The 18,567-nt window shown below is 44.2% G+C and overlaps 1 protein-coding gene across 2 annotated transcripts in view; it reads right to left on the bottom strand.

Annotated features, from left to right (window-relative positions):
- usp3 (ubiquitin specific peptidase 3) overlaps nucleotides 1-18,567 on the bottom strand; it is a 215,072-nt gene that overhangs the window by 152,705 nt on the left and 43,800 nt on the right. Inside the window, exons 3-4 of one of the 2 annotated variants that reach the window (XM_060853655.1) lie at nucleotides 14,423-14,560; nucleotides 4,582-4,665 (exon numbers count right to left, since the gene is read on the bottom strand). In XM_060853655.1, the coding sequence (XP_060709638.1) occupies nucleotides 4,582-4,665; nucleotides 14,423-14,560 (222 nt within the window). The remainder of the gene's footprint in view (nucleotides 1-4,581; nucleotides 4,666-14,422; nucleotides 14,561-18,567) is intronic. The other variant, XM_060853656.1, reaches the window with a different exon arrangement.

The following is an 18,567-nucleotide window of genomic DNA, read 5'->3' as shown; positions in this document are numbered from 1 at the left end:
TGCTCTGTAGTTCTGGACTCCCTCACCCCAGGGAAAAGACTATTTATTCTATCCACGTCTGTCATGATTTTATAAACATCTACAAGGTCACCAGTCAGCCTTTGACAGCCCAGGGAAAACAACCCCAGCCTGTTCAGCCTCTCCAGATTGCTCAAATCCTCCAACCCTAGCAACATCCTTTCAAATCTTTGCTGAACCCTTTCAAGTTTCACAACATCCTTCCAATAGGAAGGAGACTAAAATTGCACGTAATATTCCAAAAGTGGCTGAAACAATGTGCAAAACTATATTTTTTCCTGATTTGGAGGTGCCATTGTTGGACTGGGATGGAAAAAGTTAAAAATCATACAACATCAGATTACAATCCAACAGGTTTATTTGGAAGCACTCTTTTCCAAAAATCTTTTTGGAAGCATTTTTTTTCTCCACAGAAGGTGGTAGGTGCCTGGAACACACTGCAGTGGGAATTGGGAAAAACAGCGTTTAAGTAGCATTCAGACAGACACATGAATAGGCAAGGAATAGACCACATGTAGACAGATGGTATCATTATCAACAGAGAAATGGTGGGACAAAGGGCCTGATCCCTGTGCTGTTTTGTTCTTTGTTCTTAAACGTTAGCACCCTGACAGGCAGTGAGGCCAAAGTTTTCACCCTAACTTTTCAACTTGGTGTCAGCAGCATTTCTCAGAGCTAAAAGCACTTGTTTGGAAGGTACTATTGCCAACAGAACATCAATATGGGACAGCCATCATCTGCAAATTTAATCCTTTTACTATGAACTGATAAGCAATTGAGTAAAGAAAATAATTACAATGCGAATTGCTATTATGCCTGTTACAAAACATTAAACATGCCGTTTAGAAACCTAAAGATGCCCTAAAACATTTCAAAGGTAATACTTTTAACTGCTATTTGTCAAATCTCTACCTTGACGAAGGTAGAACAGTGGATGTGGCTGTATGTGGATTTTAGAAGAAAATGATCTCCAGCACCTGCAGTTCTCAGAGTTGAGAGTGTGGTGCTGGGAAATCACAGCAGGTCACATAGTATCTGAGTAGCAGAATCGACATTTTGGGCATAAGCCCTTCAATCCGGAGTGAGGCTTGTGGACCGGGGGACAGAGATAATTGGAGGGGGATGGGGTTTGGAAAGGGGGGGGGGGGGGGGGGGGGAGGCTGGGAAAATGTGGGGGATAGGGAAATGAGGAAACTCTTGAAATCTACATTTATCCTGTGTGGTTGCAAGTCCCTCTAGGCATTGGGTCGTAACGGTTTGGTGGTGGAGGCGGCCCAGGACTTACATGTCCTTAAGAGATTGGGAGGGGGAGTTGAAGTGTTCAGTTGAAGGGGCGGTGGAGTTGATTGGTGCAGGTGTCCCAGAGATGTTCTCTGAAACGATCCACAAGTAGGCATCCTGTCTCCCCAATGTAGAGGACACCACATTAGGTGCAACAGATACAGTAGATGACTGGCAGAGATACAGGTAAATTTCTGCCGGATGTGGAAGGATCCTTTAAGGCATTGGATGGAAGTGAGCAAAGTCGTGTCGGTGCAAGCTTTGCACTTCCTGTGGTGGCAGGGAAAGGTACCAGGAGTGGGTTTGGGCTGGTGGGGGGGGCATGGACCTGACAAGGGAGTCGCAAGAATGGTCTCTCCGGAACGCTGATAGGGTTGGGGAGGGAAATATATCCCTGGTGGTGGGGTCCATTTGTAGGTGGCGGAAGTGACAGAGGATGATGCGGAGGTTGGTGGGATGACAGGTGAAGACCAGTCGGTTCTGTCATTGTTGCATTGGGAGAGTTGTAGTTCAAGGGTGGGGTGTGTGGGAAGTGGAGGAGATGCACTGGAGGGCATCGTTAACCACATCGGAAGGGAAATTGCGATCTTGGAATAGGGAGGCCACCTCGGATTTTATAAGGTAGAATTGGTCATCCTAGGGACAGAGGCAGAGGAAGTGGAATAAGGGATGATGCTTTTACAGGAGGTAGGGTGGGAGAAAGTGTAGTCTAGGTAACTGTGGGAGCCTATGGGCTTAGTAAATGTCCGTGATTAGTTGGTCACTGGAAATGGAGATGGAGAGGTCATGGAAGGGGAGGAAGGTGTCTGAGATGGTCCAGGTAAACCAAATGGACCTCACCACCAGAGATACATTTCCCTCCCCAACCCTATCAGTATTCTGGAGAGACTATTCCTTCCACAATTCCCTTGTCAGGTCCACGCCCCCACCAGCCCACACCCCACTCCTGGCACATTTCCCTGCCACTGCAGGAAGTGCAAACTTGAGCCCACACCCACTCCTTTAACCTCGATCCAAAGCCCCAAAAGATCCTTCCACACCCGACAGAAATTTACCTGTACCTCTACCAATGTAAACCGCTGTATTCGTTGGGGAGACAGGACAGGCGGATCATTTCATAGAACATCTCTGGGACACCTGCACCAACCAATCCCACTGCATCATGGCTGAACACTTCAACTCCCCCTTCCACTGTCAATGATATGCAGGTCCCAGGCTTCCTCCACCACCAAACTATTACCACCCAACGCCTGGAGGAAGAACGCCTCATATTTTGTCTTGGGACCTTGCAACAACACGAGATAAATATGGATTCCACCAGTTTCTTCATTTCCTCTCCCCCACATTATCCCAGTCTCAAGCCTCCAATTCAGCAACACCCTCCTGAACTGTCATTACCTTTCCCATCACCTCCTCCTTCACCTACCTATCGCACTCTCAGTTACCTTCACCCCCACCCCCGCCCCCGCCACCCCCCAATCCCAAACACCTCCCATGTATCTCTCAGGCCTCCGTCTACAAGCCCTCTTCCTGATGAAGGGCTCATGCCCGAAACATAGATTCTCCTGCTCCTCAGATGCTGCCTGACCTGCCGTGTTTTTCCAGCTCCACACACTCAACTCCATATATAAAGTTTAGCAAGGCGTTTGATAAGGTTCCCTGTGGTAGCTCATTCAGAAAGTGAGGAGGTATGGGATACTGAGAAATTTAGCTGTCAGGATGCAGAATTGGCTGGCCAATAGAACACAGAGGCTGATAGTTGATGGAAATTATTTAGCCTGCAGTGATATTCTGCAGGTGTCCGTTCTGGGACTTTAGCTCTTTAGGATTTTTATAAATGACTTGCATGAGGAAGTGGAAGGATGGGTTGGTAAGTTTGCCAATGATACAAAGATTGGTGGAGTTGTGGATAATATGGGGGGCTGTTGTAGGTTGCATTGGAAAATTGACAAGATGCAGAGCTGGGCTGAAAGGTCATAGATGGAATTCAATTTGGAAAAATGTGAAGTGATTTGTTTTGGAAGGTCGAATTTGATTGCAGATTACAGGGTTAAAGGCAGGATTCTTGACAGTGTGGAGGAATAGAGGGATCTTGGGGTCCACGTCCAGATATCCCTCAAAGCTGCCATTCAAGGTTGATAGGGTTGTTAAGGCGGCATATGGTGTGTTGACTTTCATTAGCAGGGGGAGCTTTGAGGTTATACTGAAGTTCTATAAAGCCCTAGTTAGAGCACACTGAGAATACTGTGTTCAGTCTGGTCACCTCATTCTAAGAAGAATGTGGAAGCTTTAGAGAAAGTACAGAAGAGATTTACCAGCATGCTGCCTGGACTGAAAGGCATGTCTTATGAAGAAACATTGAGGGAGCAAGGACTTTTCTCATTGCAGTGAAGGAGGATGAGAGGTGGCTTGATTGAGGTGTACAAAATAACGAGAGGCATAGATAGAATGGATAGTCAGAGACACTTTCCCAGGGCAGAAATGTCTATCATGAGGGGGCATAATTTTAAGGTGATTTGAGGAAGGTTTAGGGGAGATGTCAAAGGTAGACGCAGAGAGTGGTGGGTGTGTGGCATGCACTGCCAGCATTGATAGTAGATTCAGATACATTAGGGGCATTTTAGGTGACTCTTGAATAGGCACACGGACAATAGTAAAATGTAAGGTAAGTAGGTTAGTTTGATCTTAGAGTAGGATCAAGGGTCAGCACAACATCAAAAGCCGATGGAACTGTACTATGTTGTAGTGTTCTATGTTCTAAATCCCTATATCAGAGCAAAAAAAGTAATGTTATAACTCATTAACCATATTTCTACTCCCAAAGTACATATTGAACTAACACTATTTTCTAAACGAGATAGGACAGTTGTTGTCAATGCTGGAAAATCAGTTTTCCTGCAGGAAAGGTTCATTCACAGCTCACTAAGATATCACAAGCAGAAGTTCAATTCCTCAGAACTGAGAAAGGGTCACTGGAGCTGAAACATTAACTCTGGTTTTCTCTCCACAGATACTGCCAGACCTACTGAGCTTATCCAACAATGTCTGTTTTTGTTTCTGATTTTCAGCATCAGAAGTTCTTTCAATTTTTATTTAGACTCACCTCATCTTTTTGCTCTCTTGTACCTATATTGTCTGATAAGCTTATTCCAGGGTTCCATACAAACATTGTTTGAAATCATTTTTTTGATTTCTAAAACCTGCATCCAAAAGATAAACTAGTCCAGAAAATAAACCTGAAAACAGTCAAGATTATAGTACCATTAACTTATCCACACATACTTCTCCAAGTTCTGTAGATGCTCTCTGACCCTCTGAACCAGGCCCATCTTGGTATCATTCACCACAAAATCATCACATCTGTAACTAAAGCAAAAACAGATTACACATTAAATAAAAAGTACTTTTCTAATTTATTTTCAATGTTACTGAACCCTAATTATTTGATTGTACATCACTTGATTAACTAGCTCATCTCCTGTGGCAATGAGCACAGCAGTTGAGACCAAGAACCATCTTTGGGTGAAAGAGGAACAAATAACAGTGGTAACTGAATCAGGATATTCACATGAAATTCAGTCAATGTCTTCTAGCTTTACTTTATTGCAACTTGTCAATACTACTGTGTCCATTGGCAGGAGAGCATAATTCCAATACAATAAGGTGACCAAAGGCCATCTCAATTGAAAGTGTAAACAGAGGAAAATAATTATGAAAAAGGAGGACAAAAAGCTCTGGACTTTCTTAGAAACTTTCAACATAACTAAAAGTGGAATTTAGCACTTTCATTCTTGAGGAAGTTCCTGCACAACTGATCATGATAGGTTTAATGCCAAATGTGTGAACATTTCCTCAATCATTTGTGCTATTCCCAAAAACGAATCTTCCTAAAAATTTTTTTTAAGAAATTACACGTGAATGAGACCTGCAATCTTCAAAAATTATGCTGTCACACTCCGTACTCTTAAATTTTCTTTTTGGAACCTGCCAAAAACATACAAGGTTTTCAGTGGGACCAAGCAAGAATGCTTTCTGATATTGACACGCCCCGGCATAATAAAGGACTAAACATCAAGAAGAGACAAGAGCTTCAAGACTGAAGTGCCAACAGTATCAAGGACACTTGATATAGGTTTCTGCATTGTTTTAAAAAAACAGTTAAATCAGCACAAAGTGCACCATAAATGTAATCAGGTAATTCAGGACTAAAGCGATCACAGATGCAAGATCATAGAAAGAAATAGATCATTATATATAAAACCTGCATAAAATTACTCCATTCATTTTATTAATGAAAATTCTAAGTATTTAGCAGTAACTATATGTAGCAGAAAAGACAATACTGCAAATAACATAACTTGTCAAACTAAATCCATAAAGTAGGATCTCGTAGCACTTAAATTGAAATTAAAGGATCACCTGAAATTGGAAAGAAGAAAAATGCATTTATATTTGGCTGAGGATTCCTAAAATACAATTCAATTATGAACTGCATATTTTAGTGTAAAATGATGAGCCTTTCTAGAAATTTTCCCAAGAGAAATCTGAAATCTCCAAATTCATGCTAGAGGGAAATGTTACTTTCTCGTTTAAAATGATTGTTTTACAAGCTAATTACACTTGTATGAAGTAATGTTTAACTTAACATTAACCATGTAGTTAGGTTTAATCTGTGCTCAGTTTACTCTGACTAAATGATACGTGGCAGCACAGACCAATTGGAATATTCATAAGGTGCACATCTAATCTGGAATCTTGATCAGTGGTGCTGGAAGAGCACAGCAGTTCAGGCAGCATCCAACGAGCAGTGAAATCGACGTTTCGGGCAAAAGCCCTTCATCAGAAATAAAGGCAGTGAGCTGAAAGCATGGAGAGATAAGCTAGAGGAAGGTGGGGGTGGAGAGACAGTAGCATAGAGTACAATGGGTGAGTGGGGGAGGAGATGAAGGTGATAGGTCAGGGAGGAGAAGGTGAAGTGGATAGGTGGAAAAGGAGCTAGGCAGGTCGGACAAGTCCGGACAAGTCATGGGGACAGTGCTGAACTGGAAGTTTGAAACTAGGATGAGGTGGGGGAAGGGGAAATGAGGAAGCTGTTGAAGTCCACATTGACGCCCTGGGGTTGAAGTGTTCCGAGGCGGAAGATGAGGCGTTCTTCTCCAGGCGTCTGGTGGTGAGGGAGCGGCGGTGAAGGAGGCACAGGACCTCCATGACCTCGGCAGAGTGGGAGAGGGAGTTGAAATGTTGGGCCACAGGGCGGTGTGGTTGATTGGTGCGGGTGTCTCGGAGATGTTCCCTAAAACGCTCTGCTAGGAGGCGCCCAGTCTCCCCAGTGTAGAGAAGACCGCATCGGGAGCAACGGATACAATAAATGATATTAGTGGATGTGGAGGTAAAACTTTGATGGATGTGGAAGGCTCCTTTAGGGCCTTGGATAGAGGTGAGGGAGGCACAGGTTTTACTGTTCCTGCGGTGGCAGGGGAAAGTGCCAGGATGGGAGGGTGGGTCGTAGTGGGGCATGGACCTGACCAGGTAGTCACGGAGGGAACGGTCTTTGTGGAAGGCACAAAGGGGTGGAGAGGGAAATATATCCCTGGTGGTGGGGTCTTTTTGGAGGTGGCGGAAATGTCGGCGGATGATTTGGTTTATGCGAAGGTTGGTAGGGTGGAAGGTGAGCACCAGGGGCGTTCTGTCCTTGTTACAGTTGGTGGGATGTGGTCTGAGGGCGGAGGTGCAGGATGTGGACGAGATGCGTTGGAGGGCATCTTTAACCACGTGGAAAGGGAAATTGCTGTCTCTAAAGAAGGAGGCCATCTGGTGTGTTCTATGGTGGAACTGGTCCTCCTGGGAGCAGATACAGCGGAGGCGGAGGAATTGGGAATACAGGATGGCATTTTTGCAAGAGATAGGGTGGGAAGAGGTGTAATCCAGGTAGCTGTGGGAGTTGGTGGGTTTGTAAAAAATGTCAGTGTCAAGTCGGTCGTCATTAATGGAGATGGAGAGGTCCAGGAAGGGGAGGGAGGTGTCAGAGATGGTCCAGGTAAATTAAGGTCAGGGTGGAATGTGTTGGTGAAGTTGATGAATTGCTGAACCTCCTCACGGGAGCACGAAGTGGCGCCAATGCAGTCATCAATTCAAAGTTTGTGCGAAGATTTGTAGCTCGGGTGCTTGTTGTTGTGGTTCTGTTCGCCGAGCTGGAAGTTTTTGATGCAAACGTTTCGTCCTCTGGCTAGGAGACATCATCAGTGCTCTGGAGCCTCCTGCAAAGTGCTTCTTTGATGTTTCTTCCGGTATTTATAGTGGTCTGTCCTTGCCGCTTCCGGGTGTCAGTTTCAGCTGTCCGCTGTAGTGGTTGGTATATTGGGTCCAGGTCAATGTGTTTGTTGATGGAGTTTGTGGATGAATGCCATGCCTCTAGGAATTCCCTGGCTGTTCTCTGTCTGGCTTGCCCTATGATAGTAGTGTTTTCCCAGTCGAATTCATGTTGCTTGTTGTCTGAGTGTGTGGCTACTAGGGATAGCTGGTCGTGTCGTTTCGTGGCTAGTTGATGTTCATGTATGCGGATTGTTAGCTGTCTTCCTGTTTGTCCCACCTTCCGGGGACCCCTTCGCCCACCTCCAACACACTGCATCCACCTGGACACCCTGCGCTGGCCTATTACCTGCCCTCGACCTCTTCATTTCCAACTGCCGCCGGGGCATTAACCGCCTCAACCTGTCTAACCCCCTCCCCCACTCCAACCTCTCACCCTCCCAACGCACAGCCCTCCAATCCCTCTGCTCCAATCCCGCGCATAAAGGGGGTGCAGTGGTAGTCTGGTGCACTGACCTCTACACCGCTGAAGCTAAACGCCAACTCGAGGACACCTCTTCCTACTGCCTCCTCGACCATGACTCTACACCCCCCATTACCAAACCATCATCTCCCAGACCATACAGAACCTCATCACCTCAGGAGATCTCCCACCCACAGCTTCCAACCTCATAGCCCAGGAACCCCTCACTGCCCGGTTCTACCTCCTTCCCAAGATCCACAAGCCTGACCACCCTGGCCGACCCATTGTCTCAGCATGCTCCTGCCCCACTGAACTCATCTCTACCTATCTCGACACTGTCCTATCCCCCCTAGTTCAGGAACTCCCCACATACGTTCGAGACACCACCCACGCCCTCCAACTCCACGAAGACTTCCGTTTCCCCAGCCCTCAACACCTCATCTTCATCATGGATATCCAATCCCTCTACACCTCCATCCGTCATGACCAGGGCCTCCAAGCCCTCCGTTTTTTCCTCTCCAGACGTCCCCAACAGTACCCTTCCACCGACACACTCATTCGTTTGGCCAAACTGGTCCTCCCCCTTAACAATTTCTCCTTTGAATCCTCCCACTTCCTCCAGACTAAAGGGGTAGCCATGGGCACACGTATGGGCCCCAGCTATGCCTGTCACTTTGTTGGCTACGTAGAACACTTGATCTTCCATAATTACACCGGCACCACTCCCCACCTCTTCCTACACTACATTGATGACTGCATTGGCGCCACCTTGTGCTCCCGCGAGGAGGTTCAGCAATTCATCAACTTCACCAACACATTCCACCCTGACTTTAAATTTACCTGGACCATCTCTGACACCTCCCTCCCCTTCTTGGACCTCTCCATCTCTATTAATGACGACCAACATTTTTTTTACAAACCCACCGACTCCCACAGCTACCTGGATTACACCTCTTCCCACCCTATCTCTTGCAAAAATGCCATCCTGTATTCCCAATTCCTCCGTATCTGCTCCCAGGAGAACCAGTTCCACCATAGAACACACCAGATGGCCTCCTTCTTTAGAGACAGCAATTTCCCTTCCCACGTGGTTAAAGATGCCCTCCAACGCATCTCGTCCACATCCCGCACCTCCGCCTTCAAACCACATCCCACCAACCGTAACAAGGATAGAATGCCCCTGGTGCTCACCTTAAACCCTACCAACCTTCGCATAAACCAAATCATCCGCCGACATTTCCGCCACCTCCAAAAAGACCCCACCACCAGGGATATATTTCCCTCCCCACCCCTTTATGCCTTCCGCAAAGACCGTTCCCTCCGTGACTACCTGGTCAGGTCCACGCCCCACTACGACCCACCCTCCCATCCTGGCACTTTCCCCTGCCACCGCAGGAACTGTAAAACCTGTGCCCACACCTCCTCCCTCACCTCTATCCAAGGCCCTAAAGGAGCCTTCCACATCCATCAAAGTTTTACCTCCACATCCACTAATATCATTTATTGTATCCATTGCTCCAGATGCGGTCTTCTCTACACTGGGGAGACTGGGCACCCCCCAGCAGAGCGTTTTAGGGAACATCTCCGAGATACCCGCACCAATCAACCACACCGCCCCGTGGCCCAACATTTCAACTCCCTCTCTCACTCTGCCGAGGACATGGAGGTCCTGTGCCTCCTTCACCGCCGCTCCCTCACCACCAGACGCCTGGAGGAAGAACGCCTCATCTTCCGCCTCGGAACACTTCAACCCCAGGGCGTCAATGTGGACTTCAACAGCTTCCTCATTTCCCCTTCCCCCACCTCATCCTAGTTTCAAACTTCCAGTTCAGCACTGTCCCCATGACTTGTCCGGACTTGTCCGACCTGCCTAGCTCCTTTTCCACCTATCCACTCCACCCTCTCCTCCCTGACCTATCACCTTCATCTCCTCCCCCACTCACCCATTGTATTCTATGTCTCTCTATGTCTCTCTCTCTCTCTCTCTACCTCTACCCCCACCTTCCTCTAGCTCATCTCTCCATGCTTCCAGCTCACTGCCTTTCTTCCTGATGAAGGGCTTTTGCCCGAAATGTCAATTTCACTGCACTTTGGATGCTGCCTGAACTGCTGTGCTCTTCCAGCACCACTGATCCAGAATCTGGTTTCCAGCATTTGCAGTCATTGTTTTTACATAATCTGGAATCTTGCCTAATGGCAGAGTTAACCACTCATACCTCCAGCGATTCATACAGCCCTTCAGCCCATCAAGTCTGCTCCGACATAACTACCACTAAAAGTGTGTAATCCCAATTGTATTTGTCCCAGTGACAGTTACATATGCCAATACATTTTATTTTTCCACATATCATGTCTCAACTATGGTGCCACATCAAAAGGGCATTTCCTATTTTGAAATAAGTGATCAAAAGTCCAACATTAGGACTTCATTCACATTTCCTTGTGTCATCTTGTGGAATGTTAAATTGCAGAAATCAAGACTACTGATACTGAACTCTTTGTTTCATCAGTACAGTTGGGGAACCAAAATACCCCCAAAAAAAACAAAGGAGAATGAGAGGACGCACAAGATGCCACTGTCCCTAAGAACAACAATGGCAGCATTGACTGGAGATGTTTTTTTGATAAAAGTTCATTATAAGCAAGGATACACAACCACATGAAATCCACTTCTGGAAAAGGAAGAACTATTGAAACTCTTTGAGATTTCATATGCAATGCAAGCCAGAGGTAATTTAAGAAGAATATGCAGCACCAATAAAGAAAAACTGCATAATGGTAGCTTTGTTGCACATACTAAGTCAAGCAATTCAGCTAGCAGGAACAGAAGCTTACTCCAGTGCTGTAAATGGGTGGTCATCTTGTTTGTCCTAGCCAGTCAAGAATACTTCATTCACAGCTTCGTTAATGGGACAGATGCAAACACAATAATTCAGACACAGGATGAGAATATGAAGTAGACAAACCTCCCCCACCGAGGACTGTACTGTACTCAGTTGGAAAAAAAAGCCTCTCACTGCAGAAACACATTCAAAAGTCCTGAGATAATCATCTGAGCACAGATCAGAGTTGCAGTCTACAAAAGGAGCTGAATGATTTGAAGAAACTAAAATTGACATCAAAATTTAGCAGAAGCTCTGGAATAATCAATCACAGACAAAGTGTGCTTTGCTGCAGATTACTACTGAGGTGCGTGTGGCAGTATCTATGGACATGAGCTAATGCTCGATGAACCATAAGTTTCATGGATCTAAATCAGACATTTAACTTGCTGGTCACTATCGTTAATGATAAGGCCGCCAGTCCTATTAGTTGTGCTTCCAGACGTTTTTAGCAGAAACAACAGCTTTTCCAAATAAAGTTATTGCCACATTGTGTTATAATTGCACAATACTATTTCAAAATTTCATTTTCAATTCTTTTCCTGAAAAGAGAGAGACTGTGATAGCTCAGTGGTATTACTGCTAGATTGTTCATCCATAGATTTGGGTAATATTCTGAGTATCTGTCATAGCAAATAACAAAGTCTAATGGTCACCATTATTGCCGATGGAAAAAAAACCATCTGGTTTACTAACGGAAACTGCTGTCCTTACCTGGTCTGGCCTACATGTGACTCCAGGCTCACAGCAATATGGTTGACTCTTAACCATTTTTTGGGGCAATTATGGCTGGGTAATAAATGCTGGCCTAGCCAGCAATGCCTACATCTGTGCATGATTTTAAAAAGGTTAAATAGTTGTAGGGAAACGCAGCAGCTGAATCTAAGAATTTATTCAATTTAAAATAAAAACTGTATGCTTCAGTTATCACTTTGTTACTCATAACTTACACTTACTTGTCGCTTTTAACAGAAAAACATTCCAAACCAAAGTAGTCAAAAGTAGATGAAAAGCCAAAGGGGTTGAATGACTGATAAAAAGCATGAACAAAGAAGAGGGATTTAGAGATGTTAAAATGAGGAAAACTTCAGAGTATAACATCTAGACAACAAAGGTACAATCAAAAATAAGTAAAGAGGGTGCATGCACAAGTATCAGAGAGTGATGGAATGGGAGAACTGCAAGGCTACAAAAGTTTAAGATGATCAAAGATAAAGACAGCATTAGGGAAGGCTGTTTTGCTTAGATGAGATGTTAACCCAAGAAGCAGCAAGCAATTTTTTAGATTAGATTACTTACAGTGTGGAAACAGGCCCTTCGGCCCAACAAGTCATTGTCAACGGGAATAGTACCAGAGGACTGGAGGATAGCGAATGTGGTCCCATTGTTCAAGAAAGGGAGTAGGGATAGCCCTAGTAACTATAGGCCAGTGAGTCTGACTTCAGTGGTGGGCAAAGTCTTAGAGAGAATGGTAAGGGATAAGATTTATGAACATCTGGGTAGGAATAACGTGATCAGGGATAGCCAGCATGGTTTTGTGAAGGGCAGGACGTGCCTCACAAACCTTATTGAGTTCTTTGAGAAGGTGACTAAGGAAGTGGATGAGGGTAAAGCAGAAGATGTTGTGTATATGGATTTTAGTAAGGCGTTCGATAAGGTTCCCCATGGTAGGCTAATGCTAAAACTTCGGAGGCATGGCATTGAGGATACATTAGAGGTTTGGATTAGGAATTGGCTGGCTGGAAGGAGACAGAGGGTAGTAGTTGATGGATTATGTTCATCTTGGAGCGCAGTTACTAGCGGTGTACCACAAGGATCTGTTTTGGGACCATTGCTTTTTGTTATCTTTATAAATGATCTAGAGGAAGGACTTGAAAGCTGGGTAAGCAAGTTTGCGGATGACACAAAAGTCGGTGGAGTTGTGGATAGTGAGGAAGGAAGTGGTAGGTTACAGCAGGATATAGATAAGTTGCAGAGCTGGGCGGAAATGTGGCAAATGGAATTCAATGTAGCTAAGTGCGAAGTCGTTCACTTTGGTAGGAATAACAAGATGATGGATTACTGGGCTAATGGTAGGCTACTCGGTAGTGTGGATGAGCAGAGGGATCTTGGTGTCTATGTACACAGATCTCTGAAAGTTGCCACCCAGGTAAATAGTGCTGTGAGGAAGGCATATGGTGTACTGGGCTTTATTGGCAGAGGAATTGAGTTCCGGAGTCCTGAGGTCATGTTGCAGTTGTATAAGACTCTGGTGAGGCCTCATCTGGAGTATTGTGTGCAGTTTTGGTCGCCATACTATAGGAAGGATGTGGAAGCTTTAGAACGAGTGCAGAGGAGGTTTACCAGGATGTTGCCTGGAATGGTAGGAAAATCTTATGAGGAAAGGCTGAGGCACTTGGGGCTGTTCTCATTGGAGAAGAGAAGGTTTAGGGGAGATCTGATAGAAGTGTATAAGATGATTAGGGGTTTAGATAGGGTAGATACTAAGAACCTTTTACCGCTAATGGAGTCAGGTGTTACTAGGGGACATAGCTTTAAATTAAGGGGTGGTAGGTATAGGACAGATGTTAGGGGTAGATTCTTCACACAGCGGGTTGTGAGTTCATGGAATGCCCTGCCCGTATCAGTGGTGAACTCTCCTTCTTTATGGTCATTTAAGCGGGCATTGGATAGGCATTTGGAAGTTATTGGGCTAGTATAGGTTAGGTAGGATTTGGTCGGCGCAACATCGAGGGCCAAAGGGCCTGTACTGCGCTGTATCCTTCTATGTTCTATGTAAGTCCACACCGACCTGCCGAAGCGCAACCCACCCATACCCCTACATATACCCCTTACCTAACACTACGGGCAATTTAGCATGGCCAATTCACCTGACCCGCACATCTTTGGACTGTGGGAGGAAACCGGGGCACCCGGAGGAAACCCACGCAGACACGGGGAGAACACGGGGATCCTCCTCTCATCCTAGCCAAACTTCATTCCCAATCAAAAACATTATCCAGTCAGGTATTCATTAAACTGCTTGAGGGAACCTTGCTGTATATACAAATTGTTTGTGCCGAAAAGTCCTCTACTTCAATGCGAAGATTGAAATTTCTCACCGTCTATTGGTCAACATTTTTCCTTTAACCAATATTGCCAGAAAAAAGAAATCTCATCATTTGTTGGCTGTAAAGTGTTTCAGGAATGGATGGGGCACTATAAAATCACCATGCATTTTTTCAATATAGGTTTGAAAAAGGGATAAAAATCAGGGTTTCGCTGTTTTGATCTTTCTTTAAGCTGTTAAATACCAACAAGTTAAAACCCACACATACACCAAAACTATTTGAGTTTCTTAAGGCAAATATTATTCAACATTGAAGATCAGAATGAAGCAGGTACTTAAATTAAAGAGCATAGCAAGTTCTTTGGTTGAAATATTATTATAAACCCTGCATTAACAGATTTAATATTTTACTTCACATACCAGAAGGTGCTGTAACTGCTGCAATCCATACAAACCGCATGCTGCAATTTCTCTTTTTCATGCTTCTCCGACTTTTTAATGTTGTTCGAATTAATCTGAGCATCTTCATAGTGTTTCTTGGCATGTCCATTCACATATCTGCAATCAAAAACAGGAAACCGTGAGAAGGATTCAGCTCTCAGTTTCCAAACATTCACTACCTATTGGGGTCTAAATTTTTAAATTTCACCTGCCTGTACTCAAGAGTCATATCACACTCAAAATATGGTTGCTGCCTTAAAAGTTGGAAGTTTCTCAAGCACTCTCCATGTTTGTGGTAGTACAGCTAACTCTGCAATATCAGAAATGTATTTTCCTGAACAGATACTAAACAAACATCTCACTTGCCCTCTTAGATGAGTGTTCTTGTGTCATGGCCAAGCTTTATTCCTCAACTATCACTACCAAAAACAGACCATCACCAATGACAATTTATTTCATTGCTGCTTGTAAGTAGGTCTGTGAAAATTAACCACTGCATATTTTACATCACAATAGTGGCTGCACTTCAAGAGTAAAACTTCATACTATTCATGTAGACTCATAACTCAAATATTCAAAGGTCTGTTCGTCACCGCTCAGTGCCAGCACATGCACCTACAGAATACACACATTCCTGAGCCAATACATCTTCAATTTTCATCCCCATTTATACATCCTGATTCTTACAGGAGTTTTTCAAAACAGCATCCTCTCTACGTTTGGGAGTCTGCTTTCGACTCAAGAGAAATTGAGAAAGTAAAAAATATTCAGTAGGCCTGACAAGTATTCAAAAAAATATACCAATCAATCTGGGTGAACAGATGTTGGACAAGAACATGGATGAACTGAGCACCTTCAACTAAGGAGGGTTCAGGTGAAGACTTGTTACTTTTGGAAGATGCTGCAGCACAAGTTCCACCTCAGGGATGGAAGCAAACATAAGCAGCACACTTTGACACCTATCCCCATAATCTCTACTAGAAAAATCAAACAATAAACACATCAGTGGATTTACAGCTGATATTTCCAGAACAATGTGGTGAATACTCAATTCTTACCCAAATATATCAATCCAACTGGGGAGACATTGAAAAGCATAATTCCCAGCCATCATCAGTGACTCTTTCTGGATATTATTCCTCCATGGGTATATAGAGGAGGAACTTGCCAATACCCAGTATTTTGGATCATCATGTGGGAAATAATATACGGTTGACTAACAAACTTAGAATTGCTATTTCTTCCTGTTATGGTCTGTTTTACATTCCCATATAAAGTCATAGAGTCAGAGTCATGCAGCACGGAAAAAGACTTTTGGGTCCAACTCCTCTGTGCAGATCAGACAGTCCCAATCTGATCTAGTTCCATTTGCCAGCATTTGGCCCGTACCTCTCTAAACCCTTCCTATTCATATATCCATCCAGATGACTTGTAATGTATCTGTCTCCATCCCTTCCTCCGGCAGCTCATTCCATACATGCACCACCCTCTGCATGAAAAACCTATCCCTGGTCCTGTCAAATATTTCGCCTTAAACTTATGCCCTCTAGTTTTGGACTTACTCAATCTAGGAAAGAGATCTTGGTTATCTACCCTATGCATGCCCCTCATGATTCTATAAACTTCTGTAAGGTCACTCAACCTCCGAAGCTCCAGGGAAAAACATCCCAGTCTGTTCAGCCTCTCCTTATAACTCAAACCCGCCAGTCCCAGCAACATCCTTGTGAATCATTTTTGCACTTTCTCAAGTTTAACAACATCCTTCCTACAGAAGGGTGACCAAAGATGTACACAGCACTCTAGAGGTGTCCCCAATGATCCTGTAGAGCCACATGACTTTCCGACTCTTATAGTTAATGCACTGACAAATGAAAGCAAATATGCTAAGCACCTTCTTCACCATTTTATCTACCTCTGACTTCACTTCCAAGGAACTGTGCACCCGCCAACCTAGATCTCTTTGCTCTGCAACACACCTTAGAATCCTACCATTAACTGTGTAAGTCCCGTTGCACTTTCCAATACTCTTCATTGTCCACTACACCAACTATTTTGGGGTCATCCATAAACTTTCTAACCATGCCTCCTATATTCACATCCAAATCATTTACATAAATTATGACAAGCAGTGGACTCAGCACCGATCCTTGTGGCACACTGCTGGTCATAGGCCTTCAGTCCGAAAAACAAACCTCTATCACCACCCTCTGTCTCCTATCTTCAAGCCAATTTTGCATCCAATTGCGTCTCTCTCCCTGGATTCCATGTCATCTAACCTTACTAACCAGTCACCATACTGAACCTTGTCAAATGCCTTGCTGAGGTCCATAAGAACAACATCTACTGCTCTGCCTTCATCAATCTTCTTTGTCACCTCTTCAAACAAAGTCAATCAAGTTATGAGACATGATTTTCCATGCAGAAAGCCATACTGACATTCCTTAACAAATAAATGCCTTTCCAAATGCATGTAAATCCTGTCCTTCAGAATCCCCTCCAGCAACTTATCCATCACTAAGGTAAGGCACAATGGTCTAGTCCCCAGGCTTTTCCTTATAGCCTTTCTTAAATAATTGTACCACTTTAGCAAACCTCCAGTCTTCCGGCACATTACCCCTAGTTATCAAAGATACAATTATCTCAGCAAAGGGCCCAATAAAACTTTTCCTTAACTTCCCAAACAAAGTTCTGGGAAACACCTGATCAAATCCCAGGGATTTATCTAATCTTATGCATTTTAAGACTTCCAGCACCTCCTCTTCTGTAATATAAACACGAAGATTTTTTTTATTTCTGCTAATTCCCCAGCTTCCACGTTCTTCACCACAGTGAATACGGACAGGAAATATTTGTTCAGTATCTCACCTAACTTCTGTGGTTTCACATATATATGGCCATATTGATCTTTAAGGGGCCCTAATCTCTCCCTATTCTTTTGCTTTAATTTACTTGCAGCATCTCTTCGAATTCTCCTTAACCCTATTTGCCAAAGCTACCTCATGTCCCCTGTTTGCCCTCCTGATTTCCCTCTTAAGTATACACCTACTGCCTTCATACTTTTCTAGGCATTCATTCAATCCCAGCTGTCTGTCCCCAACATATGCCTCCTTCTTTTTCTTGGCCAGAGCCTAGTCATCCAGCATTCCCAACACTTACCAGCCTTGCCCTTCACACTAACAGGGACATACTATCTCATTTTAAAGGAATTGCACTTCCCAACCATTCCTTTACCTGTGAATGGCCTCCCCCAATCAGCTTTTGAAAATTCCTGCCTAACAGTGTCAAAAATGGCCTTATTTCAATTAAGAACTTCAACTTTTGATCAGGTCTATCCTTTTCCATCACTATTTTAAAACAATATAATTATGATCATTTGCCCCAAAGTGCTCCCTCACTTACACCTCAGTCACTTAATTCCCAACAGACAATCTCTAGTAGGTATATCCACACATGGAATAAGAAAGTTTCCTTGGGTACACACTAAATTCTGCTCCATCCAAGCCCTTCACACAAAGAGAGCACCAGTTTACGTTTGGAAAGTTAAAATCCCCTATCTTTACAAGCCTGTTATTCTTACAGAGAGAAGAGCTCCTGACACATTTGGGCTCTCAATTTCGTGTTCACTATTGGGTATCTATAATACAATCCCAACAAGGCAATCATCCCTTTATTTCTCAGTTCTACCCATATAACTTCAATGGAAGATCTCCAAACAGAGCTGCAATGTTACGTCTAACCAAAAATGCCACTCCCACTCCTGTCTTGCCACCCTTCCTATCTTTCCTATATACCCTGGAACATTAAGGTGCCAGTCCTGCCCACCCTGAGCCACATTTCTGTAACAGCTATGACATCCCAGTCCCATGTTTCCAACAATGCCCTAAGTTCATCTCGTTACCAGTCAGACCTCTTGCACTGAAGTTAAGACAGTTTAATTCATCAGTCTTACCTCATTCTCTGCCAAGCTCTTATCTGCCTTGACTACTTGAGTCGCTCCTCTTAGCTACTGTACCAGCCTCAGCCTTTTCTCTTTTTCACATTATTGCTTTTGCTCCTTGCTAGGTTAAAGCCTCCCAAGTAGCACTAGAAAGTTCCCTGCAAAGATATTGGTTCCCTTCCAATTC

This window comes from Hemiscyllium ocellatum, chromosome 42 (genome assembly GCF_020745735.1).
Source record: "Hemiscyllium ocellatum isolate sHemOce1 chromosome 42, sHemOce1.pat.X.cur, whole genome shotgun sequence".
NCBI lineage: Eukaryota > Metazoa > Chordata > Chondrichthyes > Orectolobiformes > Hemiscylliidae > Hemiscyllium > Hemiscyllium ocellatum.
The sequence above is the reverse complement of the archived record's forward strand: the minus strand, read 5'-3'. Positions and strand labels throughout refer to the sequence as shown.